At 45.0% G+C, this 13,096-nt stretch overlaps 1 protein-coding gene across 11 annotated transcripts in view; it reads right to left on the bottom strand.

The window, feature by feature from the left end:
* Positions 1 to 13,096, bottom strand: part of ST3GAL3 (ST3 beta-galactoside alpha-2,3-sialyltransferase 3) — a gene marked incomplete at its 3' end in the record, with an annotated part of 165,599 nt that overhangs the window by 62,876 nt on the left and 89,627 nt on the right. For 9 of the 11 annotated variants that reach the window (XM_084243587.1, XM_084243591.1, XM_084243593.1 and 6 more), the window contains one exon: positions 7,332 to 7,424. The exons of the other annotated variants lie outside the window; for them this stretch is intronic. In XM_084243587.1, coding sequence (XP_084099713.1) covers positions 7,332 to 7,424 — 93 coding nt within the window. The remainder of the gene's footprint in view (positions 1 to 7,331; positions 7,425 to 13,096) is intronic. 11 annotated transcript variants of the gene reach the window in all.

The following is a 13,096-nucleotide window of genomic DNA, read 5'->3' as shown; positions in this document are numbered from 1 at the left end:
CCTCTGCAGTGCGGGTTTGATCCCCGGCTGCTCCCCGGCCACGGGAGGAGGGTCCCGCATGGCGCGCAGACCTCTTCTGCCGCCTGCTGCTCCCCTCAGCAGTGTACTTCGGTCCTTCTGCTTGCTCTGCTCCTGGTAAATTCTCTCACCCTCCCGCGCTTCTGACAGGAAGGAAGGAAGGAAGGAAGGGAGGGAGGGAGGGAGGGAGGAAGGGTGAGAGAGAGAAAGAGAGAAAGAGAGAGAAAGAGAGAGAGAGAGAGAGAGAGAGAGAGAGAAGAGAGAGAGAGAGAGAGAGAGAGAGAGAGAGAGAGAGAGAGAAAGAGAGAGAGAGAGAGAGAGAGAGAGAGAAAGAGAGAAAGAGAGAAAGAGAGAAAGAGAGAAAGAGAGAAAGAGAGAAAGAGAGAAAGAGAGAAAGAGAGAAAGAGAGAAAGAGAGAAAGAGAGAAAGAGAGAAAGAGAGAAAGAGAGAAAGAGAGAAGGAGAAAGAGAGAAAGAGAGAAAGAGAGAAAGAGAGAAAGAAAGAAAGAAAGAAAGAAAGAAAGAAAGAAAGAAAGAAAGAAAGAAAGAAAGAAAGAAAGAAAGAAAGAAAGAAAGAAAGAAAGAAAGAAAGAAAGAAAGAAAGAAAGGAAGAAAGAAAGGAAGGAAGAAAGAAAGAAAGGAAGAAAGGAAGGAAGAAAGGAAGAAAGAAAGGAAGAAAGGAAGAAAGGAAGGAAGAAAGAAAGGAAGAAAGAAAGGAAGGAAAGAAAGGAAGAAAGAAAGGAAGAAAGAAAGGAAGAAAGAAAGAAAGGAAGAAAGAAAGAAAGAGGGCCTCCCCGGTGGCGCAGTGGTTGAGCGCTGGGTTGCCAAGCTGCCTGCGGCCTCTGCAGCGCCAGTTCGATCCCTGGCTGCTCCCCAGCCACCAGAGGAGGGTCCCACATGGCGCGCAGACCCTCTCCTGCCGCCCGCTGCTCCCCTCAGCAGTGTACTTCGGTCCTTCTGCCTGCTCTGCTCCCCGCTCTGGCTCTGGTGAATTCTCTCACCCTCCCCCCTCCTCCCGCGTTCTCACTGTACCCAGTGCATGTATAAACAAAACAAACAAAGAAATAAATAAATTAAAACATGCAAGAAAAGGAAGGAAGGAAAGAAGGAAGGAAGGAAGGAAGGAAGGAAGGAAGGAAGGAAGGAAGGAAGGAAGAGCCCAGAAAAAGGGGTTGGTATATAATAGGAATGTAATAAAGATTTGTTGAATGAACAGAATGGTAGCTATTTTCATTAGTTATAGTACAGTAGTCAATGTAACAACTTTTTAAGGAATGGGGGAAACTTGAGTATGATTAAATAGTGATATGAAGAAGTCAGTGAAGAGACTGAAGATCCAGGTCCCTGAGTCTTCAGCTCCAAAATCTAGGAGAAGTTGGGGAATAAGGGCACAGCCAAAGGGACTGACATCAGATAAGAGATATTTTGGAGGATAGAAGTGCCAGAACATGACAACTAATTGAACATCTGGTGAGAGAGGAAGAGAAACAATAACTCCAGGATTTCTGGCTCAGATGATATAGAGAACAGTGGTATTATTCACTGAAATCAGCAATGTGGGCTCATTAGATTCATAAGAGATTCAGTAACATTGAGTTTGAGATGTTTGAGTCATCAAGTGGAGCTGTCCAGCAGGATGATGCGGAGAGAATGGACTGCAAATAGACTTAAGAGTCATCAGCACACATATAGGTAACTGAAGCAATGAAGTGCAAAGAGGGCCATAACTGAACTCTGGTAGTTTTTTTTTTGGACATCCACATTTAAGGGTGGTTATGGGAAAAGGAGATTGCTTGTGAAACAGACTGAGAAGGGGAAATCAGAAGAACTGGAAGGGAGTTTGGACAAAGAATTAAAAAGAGAAGAGTTTCAAAACAGAGGAAGAGATCAATATTGTTGAAGGCTTGAAAAAGGTCACTGCACTCATTGGTCCTTTTGAGTGATCTGGAAAAAGCATTTCAGAGAAGGGAGGGACAAAAGTGAAAGTCAGAGCACAGAGATTCAGAGTTAGGAGGACATGAGGAAGTGGATAAAGCAACTGTAAGGATTTCTGTGTACACTCCCGGGTGGCAGTGGCTCAGTGTAGAAGGACAGTGATTCTGCAGAAGCGGATAGAGCTCTATTCTCCTCTGTAATTTATGATATAGGACAAAGCTTAGCAAGGATGCCTCTCAAACTTACACCCCTCCCTGGTGTTTTTAGTGATGAAAGTCCCAGGATCTTTCTCTGGAAGGGCAGAAAGGGAGGGGCTTTGGAATGTGGGGATACCAGATACCCAGCTACCCTGGCCAGGAGCCCACAAGCTTTCAAAATCCCCAGGGCAGTGCAATAGGCCTCTGTACCTTCTCACGCAAGGATCCTAAAACAAGCAGCTGGGACTCTGTCCATACTCCGGACTTCCTGCCTCAGAGTGCCCAGCAAGGTTTCAAAGGCCATCCTTGAGCTCTGGGGAACTGTCAGCTTGGACCACAGCAATGATTCATCAGCAGTATGAGAATCACAGACACACACAGTCACAGATCCACACCACATACCCTGGCCTTCCTAAAGCAAAGCATGTCTCAAGAGAGGTGTGGTTTTCCCCTGCAGAGCTGAGCAAGGAGGCAATTGCTATACCAGTGCCTCATTAGCCGCACCAGGCATCTGGTAGACCTCTGTACTTTGGCCACTGGCCAGTCTTTCCATGAAACAGAAGCTGTGAGAGGAAGCAGAATGTGGTTGTTAAGCATGTGGCTGAGTGCTTGCGTTTAAAACCCAGCTTCATCATTTCCTATCTGTGTGACCCCAGGCAAATGGCTTGACTTCCTTATGCCTCCATTTCCTCATATTTAAAACTGGAATCATAACAATACCTGCCTTATACAATTCAAGTTGGGAAGATTAAAACAGAAAAAGTAGGGAAAGGTCTTAGCACAGGACCTGATACATCTCTGTCTACATAGCAATAAGTTTAGCTGTCACCATTGCATCTGCTGCTGTTACTGCTCTGCAGTGTGGCCACAGCCTGGATCTGGGTTGTGCTTTCTGCTGAATTACCTGCCACAGGCTTGGTGTGCGCATGCCACAATCACCCCCAATGCTGAATGGCTCCACTGCCTACCATCTACACAGGTGTGACACTCAGCTTTTCACCAAAGCAAAAGAAGCCACTCATATGTAGGTAGCAAAGTGGTGCCAGGAAATTTCATGGGGCGTGTCATTTAAGGTTTAATGAGTTATATTTTTTCTTTAAACCTACACTTTAAATGTCTGCCATAATATGCCATAATCTATTCTGGGATCTTTATTTCTTCCTGAAGAAACTTATCTAATTATAATGCAAGTCACTGAGAAAACAGAATTCACTTAGTGTCTAACATTAAATTTTGCTGGAATGATCTAATGTTTATAGCTCCAAGATACATCATGTTCTTGATGAATGAGTTAAGTAATGCTTAGACTTTTCCAGGTTCACACAGCCTTTTTAAGCAAAGAAGCTATGAGAACTTTCTTTCTCCAAATCTCATCTCTTTCTAATCTCTCATGTATTGGTATATATCAAAATAGTTATTTTTCTTCAGTGACTCTCCTCACTGAAAAGCGCATTTTATCAACATTTCTCATACCCTCTGACTCTCAGTCTCCTGAGGACAGAAATTAATACCCATTCATAAAACAAACATTATGTGCCAACTATGTGGCTGAAGTCTCCACTGAGTATTGGCAATGATGATACAAGACCATGTCTCCATGCAAAAAAAGGTCACAGCCTATTGTGGGAGAAGAAACAGCAACATATAACTACGAACACAACAACAGGGGCATTAGTGTGGTGCTATGGTGGGACAGGCCAAGGAGAGAGTAACTGGGTGTGCAAGGGGGTGGATGTCAGAAAAGACTTTCCATCCATGAGACCAACAGAGAAAAGGCCCTAATCTGATGTCTGGGGTACAGCAGGTGCCTGATAAATTTGCATTCCTCTGGGCCCAATGCTAACTCCTCCCCATCTTTCTCACTAGAGGGAGATGTATACAGGCAGGCAATTCTTGAGGAAGGAAGGGAGGCTTTCCCAGCAGATAGTACAAATGCTGGCTTCCAGAGAGGAACAGGATTCTGCAGCATGGACAGGTTGTCACACCAGCACCCTTAGGGTAGAGTGAGCACGCGTGCTTTACATAACACTTGGTGACAAAAATAAAAAGACAAGAAAAAGGACTATAAAGCATTCAGATTGGAAATAAATAAATGATATTAATAGAAGACACAATTATCTATATATGTTTGAGTGCAAGGACAGAGAGGAATCAGTGAAAAAGGACAGAGGGAATCTAGAAACAGACCCACATATGTATGATTAACTGGTTTTCAACAGACATGCCAAGGTAATTCAAGGGAAATGGATAGTCATCAACAAATGGTTCTGGAAAAATTGAACATCCAAATGCAAAAAATGAACTTCAACTTTCACTTCTCATTATATAGAAAAAATTATTTCAAATAGGTAACAGACCCAGATGTATGTTAACCTATAAAAAAAACGAGAAGAAAACATATGGAAAAAAAAATCTTTTGTTCTCAGATTAGGGAAAGATTCCTTAGGTAAAACACCAAAAAACAATTCAAAAAAGAAAAAAAAAAAAATCGATGAATTGGCCTTCATTAAGATTAAAGACTACCACTATGTGAAAGACACTGTTAACAGAAAGAAAAGATAAGACCTACACTGGAAGAAAATATTTGCAAATGACCTATCTGATAAAGGGTTTCTATCCAGAATATGTAAAGAAGCCTTATTAACTCATTAAGAAGACAAATCACCAACTACAAAAATGACAACAGATTTGAACAGTTCCCCCAAAATGAAAGAATGCCAAATAAGCACATGAAAATGATACTTAACATCATAAGTCATTAGTAAAATGCAAATTCAAACTACAAACTAGAACTACAAATCAACCAGAATAGCTAAAATTAAAAAGACTGATGGCAGGGATATAGAGCAACTGGAACTCTTAAACACTGCTGGTGGGAAAGCAAAATAGTACAGTTGCTTTGGAAAACAATTTGACAGTTTCTTATAAAGTGAAAAATATAGTACACAAATGTCTATAATGGCTTTATTTATAATCACTAAAAACTGGAAGTAACCCAGATGTCTTTCTTTTTTTTAATTTTTAAAATTTTTTTATATGTTTTATATCATAACCCAGATGTCTTTCAGCTGCTGAGCAGATAGACTCTTACTTCAACACAGTAGAATAGTATGCAGCAACAAGAAGAACAAATAAGGCACACAACACATATGAATCTCTAATGTACTACATGAAATAAAGGTAACAGACTCAAAAGTCTATATACTATATGATTTCACTTACATGACATTAAGGGAATAGTACAGGGACAGAAAACTGAAAGGTGGTTATTAGGGGCTGAGAGCTACAGGGGAAGATTAACTGCAAGAACCTTAACTGCCTGAGGGAACTTTTGGGGTGAAATAGTCAATTAATTGCTATGGTAGTTACTCAAAGGTATGCATTTATTAAAACTCATAGAATTATACTAAAAAGTAAATTTTATGTATATAAATTAAAGTTCAATAAACCTTTTAATAAAATTATAACATATCCATATAATTTTATATTATGCAATCATTTAATAAATATGATTTCCATATATGCCAGTAATAAGATAATCTATAACATACATTGCTAGGGGTAGGTAGGAAGGTTTTAAAATAGGCCAAAATAGAGTATGCTCTCTGGAGAAGGGATCTGAATTCATACCCTTTTGTATTGTTTGGGTGTTTTTGTTATTTTTTTAAAGATTTATTTATTTATACAAGAACCGGGTACAGGCCAGATGTGCGGGAGGGTGAGAGGATCACCAAAGACAGAGTGGGGAACAGAACAGGCAGAGGGACTGAAATACACTACTGAGGGGAGCAGTGGGCGAGACAGGAGAGGTTTGCTCGCCATGTGGGTATCTCCACAGCTGGCCGGGATCGAACCGGCACTGCAGAGGCTGCAGACAGCTTCACAGCACTGCGCTCAACTGCCTGCACCACCAGGGAGGCCCTGTTTTGTTTTGTTTTGAACCCAATTTGCATTACCTTCAATTAGAAAAAGTAAAGGAAACCTATGTACAGGTCAATGAAAACCCACATGTATCTGGCCCCAGGTACTGAGAGGTGCAGGCCTGAGAAAACGTGTAAGAACACTGACACTTAAGAGGCACTGAACAATCATTGGGGAAGCAAAATATGTGGGATCAGTTCAGAACAGAGACCCTGGACAACGAGGTCTCCAGGTGAACACCAGATATTCAGTCCGCAGTTTTATACATGGAGCTTGGATTGCTCATGTTAGAAAAAGTAAAAGAAAAGGAGCATGAAAACCCAATCTCCTGGATCCACTTTTGGGCAAGCTGCTCTCAGCATTCCTTTGCAAGCACACCACGTGCCCTAACCTCAGCCTTCTAAGGGAGAAGACACGAGCCCTTCCTCCAGTGAGTAGGGCCCACCGCAAGAGACCACCCTAGGGCTCCTCTGGTGGTCCAAGTGCTCCGTCCCACCTTTTACAGGATGGGATGCTTTTCCACCTGCCCTCACAAGTCAAGACACTCCACTAACTTAAGGAAGGAACAAAATGACCTTGACGGTCTCACTGCACAACTGCGGACAAGACAACCTCAGTCTTTTTCCACACTGAGGCTTTAGGAGAAAACCCCAGCAGAAAAGGCAGATACACAAGTAAAGCCTCTTGTTGGAATTTGGTAAAAGAAACTCTCAGGGTTTGGCACAGCCTCTTCAGTGAGCCTGTTATGGAAATCAGAACTCCAGAATGCAAAATGGACAAAGAGGGAAGGTGCTAAAACTCAGCCAGCCCCAGAAACTGCTCTTTGTTCCTGCATTATTTGGATATGCTTCCCTGAAGCCAGCTAGTTGATCCTAGCTTCCAAAAAAGCTAGGCCTGACACTATGACTAGGAGCTTCTGTGCTTTGTAGCTTTGTTGGGCTGCCTCAAGAGACCTGGTTTCCATGGGCAACCACACAGGCTCTAGGTTCTCCCTCCCACCACAGATACAAGTCATGCAGGCAGGTGCACACACCAAGAGGCAGGACACGGTAAGGTGTGGCGAGGGCACAGAGTGGAGTTGGGGTAGCAACCAACTAAAAGCAAAGTCCTTCCTGTGGACCCACAGATTCGAGGGCACGTGCGGGAAGTTACAACAGAATCCTGTATTCCCAGAAGCACATCAATTGCCACCAGGACATGGGTTCTGACTCCTGGGTCATGGACCAGGTGGAGTAGGTGGTGGGAAGAAATGGGCACTTACCGGGGGAAGATGGCAGTCATCAAGGCTGAAGCATAGCCGGGCTTGCAAGTTCCCTCTGAAAAGTTTGCGTACTTGGTGGCTAATTCAGCAGGCCTGTGGGAAGAGAAGGAAAGTCATAGTTTGCCAGACACTGAGTAGTCAGTGCCTATTAATTCATCAAGGGCTGTCGGTGTTTAAATTTTGAATAAAACTTCATCCCTATGATCAGCACTTCAGCTCCTTTTCCGCATCAAGGCATCCAGGGGGAAAAGCAAAACAGAACAAAAACTCTAAGGGAACAGGTAAGTAAATAAACAAAGCCCCTCAATAGAATATGGTATCTGCCCAATCCAGTATGGGTGCTGCAGATTCTATGCAGTAAGCCTGATACCAAGAAAATCAGAAACACCATCCAGGCTCCCACACTAGGAAAGTGGAGCCTGGAGACCTACAGGAGAAGATGCTCAGGCTTGAAATAAAATCATTAGTCTTCCTTGCAATGTTCCTATATACCCAGGCTTACCTGCCCTGTCTCTGCACACACACTATGACCCAGCCAGCAGAGCCACTCACAGTGCCTGGATACAGGTCACATGGATGTGGTAGGGATTACTGTAGCCATCAAGAATTTAGTTGAGGATGCTCTCCTTAACTCTCTGCCTGGAATGTTCTTCCTTGTCCTTCTCCACCTGGCTATGCCGACTGGTCCTTCACAAATGGGCTCAGTAGTCAATCTCACTACTGAGATTGGGCAAAGTGCCCCCTCTGTGCTCCCACAGTCATGCCCTGCCACCTGCAAGACGTGCCTATCCCCATCAGCACCTGCCATACTGTGCTGAGGTTGCTGGTAGTATCTCCCCCTCATTTTATGGAGGGAGTCTGGTTTAGAGTCTGGTTTATCCCTGCACGGGGATGGGTACATAGAAGACCCCTATAACCTCTGAAGGACCATGATGACCCTGAAAGTCTCACTGCACTTGGCCTGGAAACAGGCGAATCTCTGGAACCCACAAGTTAGAGATTACTGAATATTTTCCTAAAGACATGCATGTTCTAGCCCTGGCTTTGCTGTGTGACTGCAGTCTAGTCACCTTGCATCTTTGGGTTTCAATGTCCTTGTGTCTTTACTATGAGGCTGGAGTCACCACCTTGCCACCAAAAGCCAATGCAATCCAAGGAAAACCTCAAGGGAAGAACAGGACACGCTAACTGGCTGCCAGGAGGCCCGCATGCTGGGGCACCCAAGTGAGCCCTGGCAGTTCGCCAATTTCCAGTCCCAACCTCCTCTGCCTCCACCCTTGGGCCCAATGCCAGCACACTGATGCCCAGCTGCTCTGCTGTGCTGGGGCCTGTGGCAAGCCTTCCCTTGAGGCTGCCGTGGGCAGGGACTAGGTGAGGTGGGGGAGGGGCGGGGTAGCCATCTCTGTATGAGATAGCCGATGATGTCACTGCTAGCATGTGTCATGCGTGATTCATCCATGTGCCCCGGTGGGTCTTACATGGAGTGGCTGCTCACTGAATTTTGACAAACTCATCTGTATCCATATGCAATTTCGTCTAGAAATCTACATTTATTTTAGTCTTCTATACAATGAAATGGAAAGCCTGCTACGCAAAAGAAGATGCTGACTGACAAGTTAGACTTGGGACTTTCTTTGGTAAGCAAAAGAAAGTCAAAGATTTAACAAGAGAGGGCCTCCCTGGTGGCGCAGCGGTTGAGCACTGGGTTGCGAAGCTGCCCGCGGCCTCTGGGGCACCGGTTCGATCCCCGGCTGCTCCCCGGCCACCAGAGGAGGGTCCCACATGGCGCGCAGACCTCTCCTGCCGCCCGCTGCTCCCCTCAGCAGTGTGCTTCGGTCCTTCTGCCTGCTCTGCTTCCCACTCTGGCTCTGGTGAATTCTCTCACCCTCCCGCGCTTCTGACTGTACCCAGTGCATGTATAAACAAAACAAACAAACAAACAAATAAATAAAAAAAAAATGCCTCTATTAAAAAAAAAAATAGTCTAACCAAGACTAACTTTAAAAAAAAAAAAAAAGATTTAACAAGAGAATTTATATAATAATATTTTCTATGTAAAGAACTACATTTTAGAAATAAAATATAAACTCCAGTGTAATTACTAAACTTACTGGGACCTTTTGTACTAGGCACAGTGATTAAAATACTATAGATTTTTTTCAATTACTTCTCTATTAATTAATCAGTCTACACATGAGGCTCAGAGAGATGAAGAGAGACTGCCCAAGGGCAGACTGCCAGCACAGACACTGGACTTGAACTTGCTAACAGCGGTGCAGGACACTACCCTGGTGTGGGCCCCAGTGAGAGCTGCCACAGAGCGAGCAGGGATGGCACACAGTGGTTGTGTGGCTGGAGATGGATGCAGAAAAGGGTAAGGCCACATACAGTTCTTTGAAATATGTACACAAGCAGGGAGGCATTTTGAGGCCCTTATATCCTTGTCTCTCAATCCCCACCCTCTGCTCAGCTGGCCTTGTACTGAGGGTTCCTGAGGTCTTTCTAAATCCCAGAAAGTTTCACAAAGAAGATGAAGGATGGTTGATCTTTTAACACAGTGCATCGCCGAAATACGTGTGGCAAATGTTGAGCAATATCTTTCCTCTCTCTGGTTCACACCATCAACATCTGGCAAGGTGCTTTAAGAACAAGGGCTGTGCTCTTCCCTTTTGCGGCCATTGCTGAAGCCCAGTGACCAAAATGAGGTTCAATCACTTTGTGACTTCTCACAGGAGCAAGAACTGTCAAAGGTATTTCAATGCACCCTCCCACATTTGTAGGATGCTCATGTCTTCCCCTCTTCCTAAAGAGCTGAGGCAGAAGCCCAGAGTCTGATCCATGCCCATCCAGAAGGATGAGGAAGTTCAGGCTGTTGGAGGACACTATAACGGGCAGCAAATCAACCTAGTATCCAAGTTTAGAGGAAGAAACATGTCACCTACATTGAACGAGTGCAGAGGGAGAAGGCCAGTGGCACAGGAAATCATGGGGGCGTTCACCCCCCCAGAGGTGGTCATCACTAGACTGAAACTGGACAGAGACGGCAAAAGGTTCTAAAATGCAAAGCCAGACCTCACCAAGTAGGAAAGGAAAAGCTCAAACACAAGGAAGAAACATTTGAGAAGATGCAGGAATAAAGTAGTGTTATATACAACTTTCATTAGTAAAATGAAAAAAAAAAAAAAAGAATAAGGACTGTGGACAGTCCAGGATCCCTGGGTTCAGGGGACATTTTGTGGAGGAGAGGCTGCCCTGATAGCTGGAGCACCTGGGAGGCCAGAACCCAGTAGGAAGGCTCTCCCCAGGCTGAACAAGGCAGGGAGACATCAAAGATGAGCAGCTTTCACTCAACACCCATCTAGACAGCAACAGTGACTTCTACAATACGCAGCTCCAGGACAGTGGGCCAGTCAAGTTATTACCAAATTAAAATGCCTTAGAAATGGCCTCCTGACTATCCCAGTGAGAGAAGAATAGGGGGAGTGTTGGGGATTCTGAGTCATACAGCAAGCTGGGACCTCTGGGGCAGTCAGCGGTCAAAATCACCAAGATTAACAGTCGCCAATTCCCTGAGGCCAGAATAGTTAGTTTCTCTAAGGCACTCACACTCCAAATGCCAGGAGGCCCCACAGATGTCTGATCAAATCATTCAGCCCTTGTTCTTCTCATACTCTGCAGATGGCCTTTCATTTGGGGAGATTTAGTATTTCAACCCGTAAGAGCCTCCATTGTCCTGCAGACGTGACCACCACGTCCCTGGGGCGAAGCGAGGAATAAACGACTGCACTCTCAAGAGGAAACCCAGATGGAAGACTGGAAGCCAAAAGGAGTCAGACTAACACCCTCCCGCTTCACCCAGAGCACTTAAGTTGAAGCAACCAGGCCCGGGGAGGGGTGGTAAATGGGAGGAGCGAGGATCTGGAAGCAGAAACTTTGACAGAGGATATCTGCCTCCTTTGTGCTCCTGCGCAAGAGATGGAAAATCTGACTCTCAGGCTCCTCTGCTGCAAACGGGAACCACCAATTCCCAGGGAGCTGGGAGGATGTGGTGGGACAGCACAGTTGGAGGGCTGGCTGTCCTCGAGAGCACCACCCACAGTGGCATGAAAGACAGGGCAGCAGGGGCAGGCAGGCTTTGCCCACTTGGCTCAAGTTTGGATTTGGTCGGAGTGGGGCAGGGGCAGGAGCGGTGGGGAGCTGGGGAGGGAAATCACTTAAGTATTTCCAGGGACTATGCCCTGATGGGTGTCACTGTAAAGACCAACACTTGGGTGGTGAGGTGCATCACTGCAGGAGGCTCACAGGAGCTTGGGTCAGAAAATCCGCAGGAGAGAGTGATGTCTCAGTTCCCAAGGGAAGGCAGTGTCCGAGAAGGATGCGGGGACAGGCTGTGCCGAGCACTGCGGTGGCCTGGTAAGGCGAGAGGATCCAGTGACAGGGACTTTATTCCTTGACGAGAGCCATGTCACTGGAGTGTGGTGATGAGATTTTACTGGATTTAGGAAAAAAACAGAAAAAATGGTGTCATGGAACATAGACTGTTCTTAGGAGTTTTGCTATAAAGGGAGCCAGGAATGGGGCAACAGTTGGAGGGAGAATGAAGGGAAAGATAATGTACTTCAGGTTGGGAAATATCTTGGCAAGTTTATAAACAGGCTGGACAAAGAAGAAGACTCAGATGCAGTGGAGATGGGGTAGTTGTACAACTGTCCTGAGTAGGCAAGGGCGGGGGGGGAGTGGTGGTGTCCAGCATGAAAGCAGCAGGGCTCGCTTATCTGCCTGCCCAGCCTCCCCCCATCGACGACTACCTGCTCATTTCACAACATTCACTTTAGGCACCTCTTGGTTTATGGACACTTTTCACAGTTGCTTCCTCTCCTCAGTAGAACCAACCTCTGAGCTCCAGTTCACCTAGAGCTAATTTTTACCTTATTTGGGCACACTTGTTCCCATACTTTCTCTTTCTCCTCCTTCCCCTCTTCCCTCTCATTCATTCACTCACTCACTCACCAAAATATTTAGAAGCAACAGGGTCACTCTGCTTGGAATTGTACCCTGGCTCTATCCCTGACTAGCTGTGTCATGACTTTGACATGTCATTTAATTGTTCTCTGCCTTAATTTCCAGATTTTAAAAACAGGGATCATACTAGTACTCAGTAAGTTGTAGTGAGGATTATGTTGAGAATAAAGAACTGAGTAATATATCCCTCGACACATGCCAATTGCTAGTCTGTTGCCATGTGGACACTCGTTGGGATTAGGGTAGAATGATGACCAGGATGTGATTAAGGCCTAGCACTTGTTAACTCAGAGCATAGCTGTGCATTTAACTATCTTTCTAACCTAGACCATGAAAGCTGAGCCTAATGCACAGGAGAGTACACAACTATCCAAAAAAATATTCATTGGACTGAATTCAATTGATTACCTTGACTTGGAGTGACTGACAGAAAGTGTAGAGAAGTGGTGATAGCTGGGAAAATGAAGAAGGGACTTTGAAGGTTATTCCCGAGGACTTTATAGAGCAATGATGAGCATCACGTGGTCAGAGGTCTAATTTCTAGAACCCTCTCAAAGGGACTCAACTCAGCCCCCCTATGAGGCCCTGTTCCTCATTCCATGTGCTAATTTAGTGATAGGGTCAGAATTCAAGGCACTTGTGAGAATGAAATAAGACCATGTATGCAATACCTGGTATGCTGCCTGACAAGAAATAGTCAATAAGTATTAGTTTCCTTTCAAGTGAATACAGCAATTTAAAAC

The sequence above is a fragment of the Talpa europaea genome (genome assembly GCF_964194135.1).
Source record: "Talpa europaea genome assembly, chromosome: 9".
NCBI classification, from domain to species: domain Eukaryota; kingdom Metazoa; phylum Chordata; class Mammalia; order Eulipotyphla; family Talpidae; genus Talpa; species Talpa europaea.
This window is presented reverse-complemented; position numbering and strand designations above follow the sequence as displayed.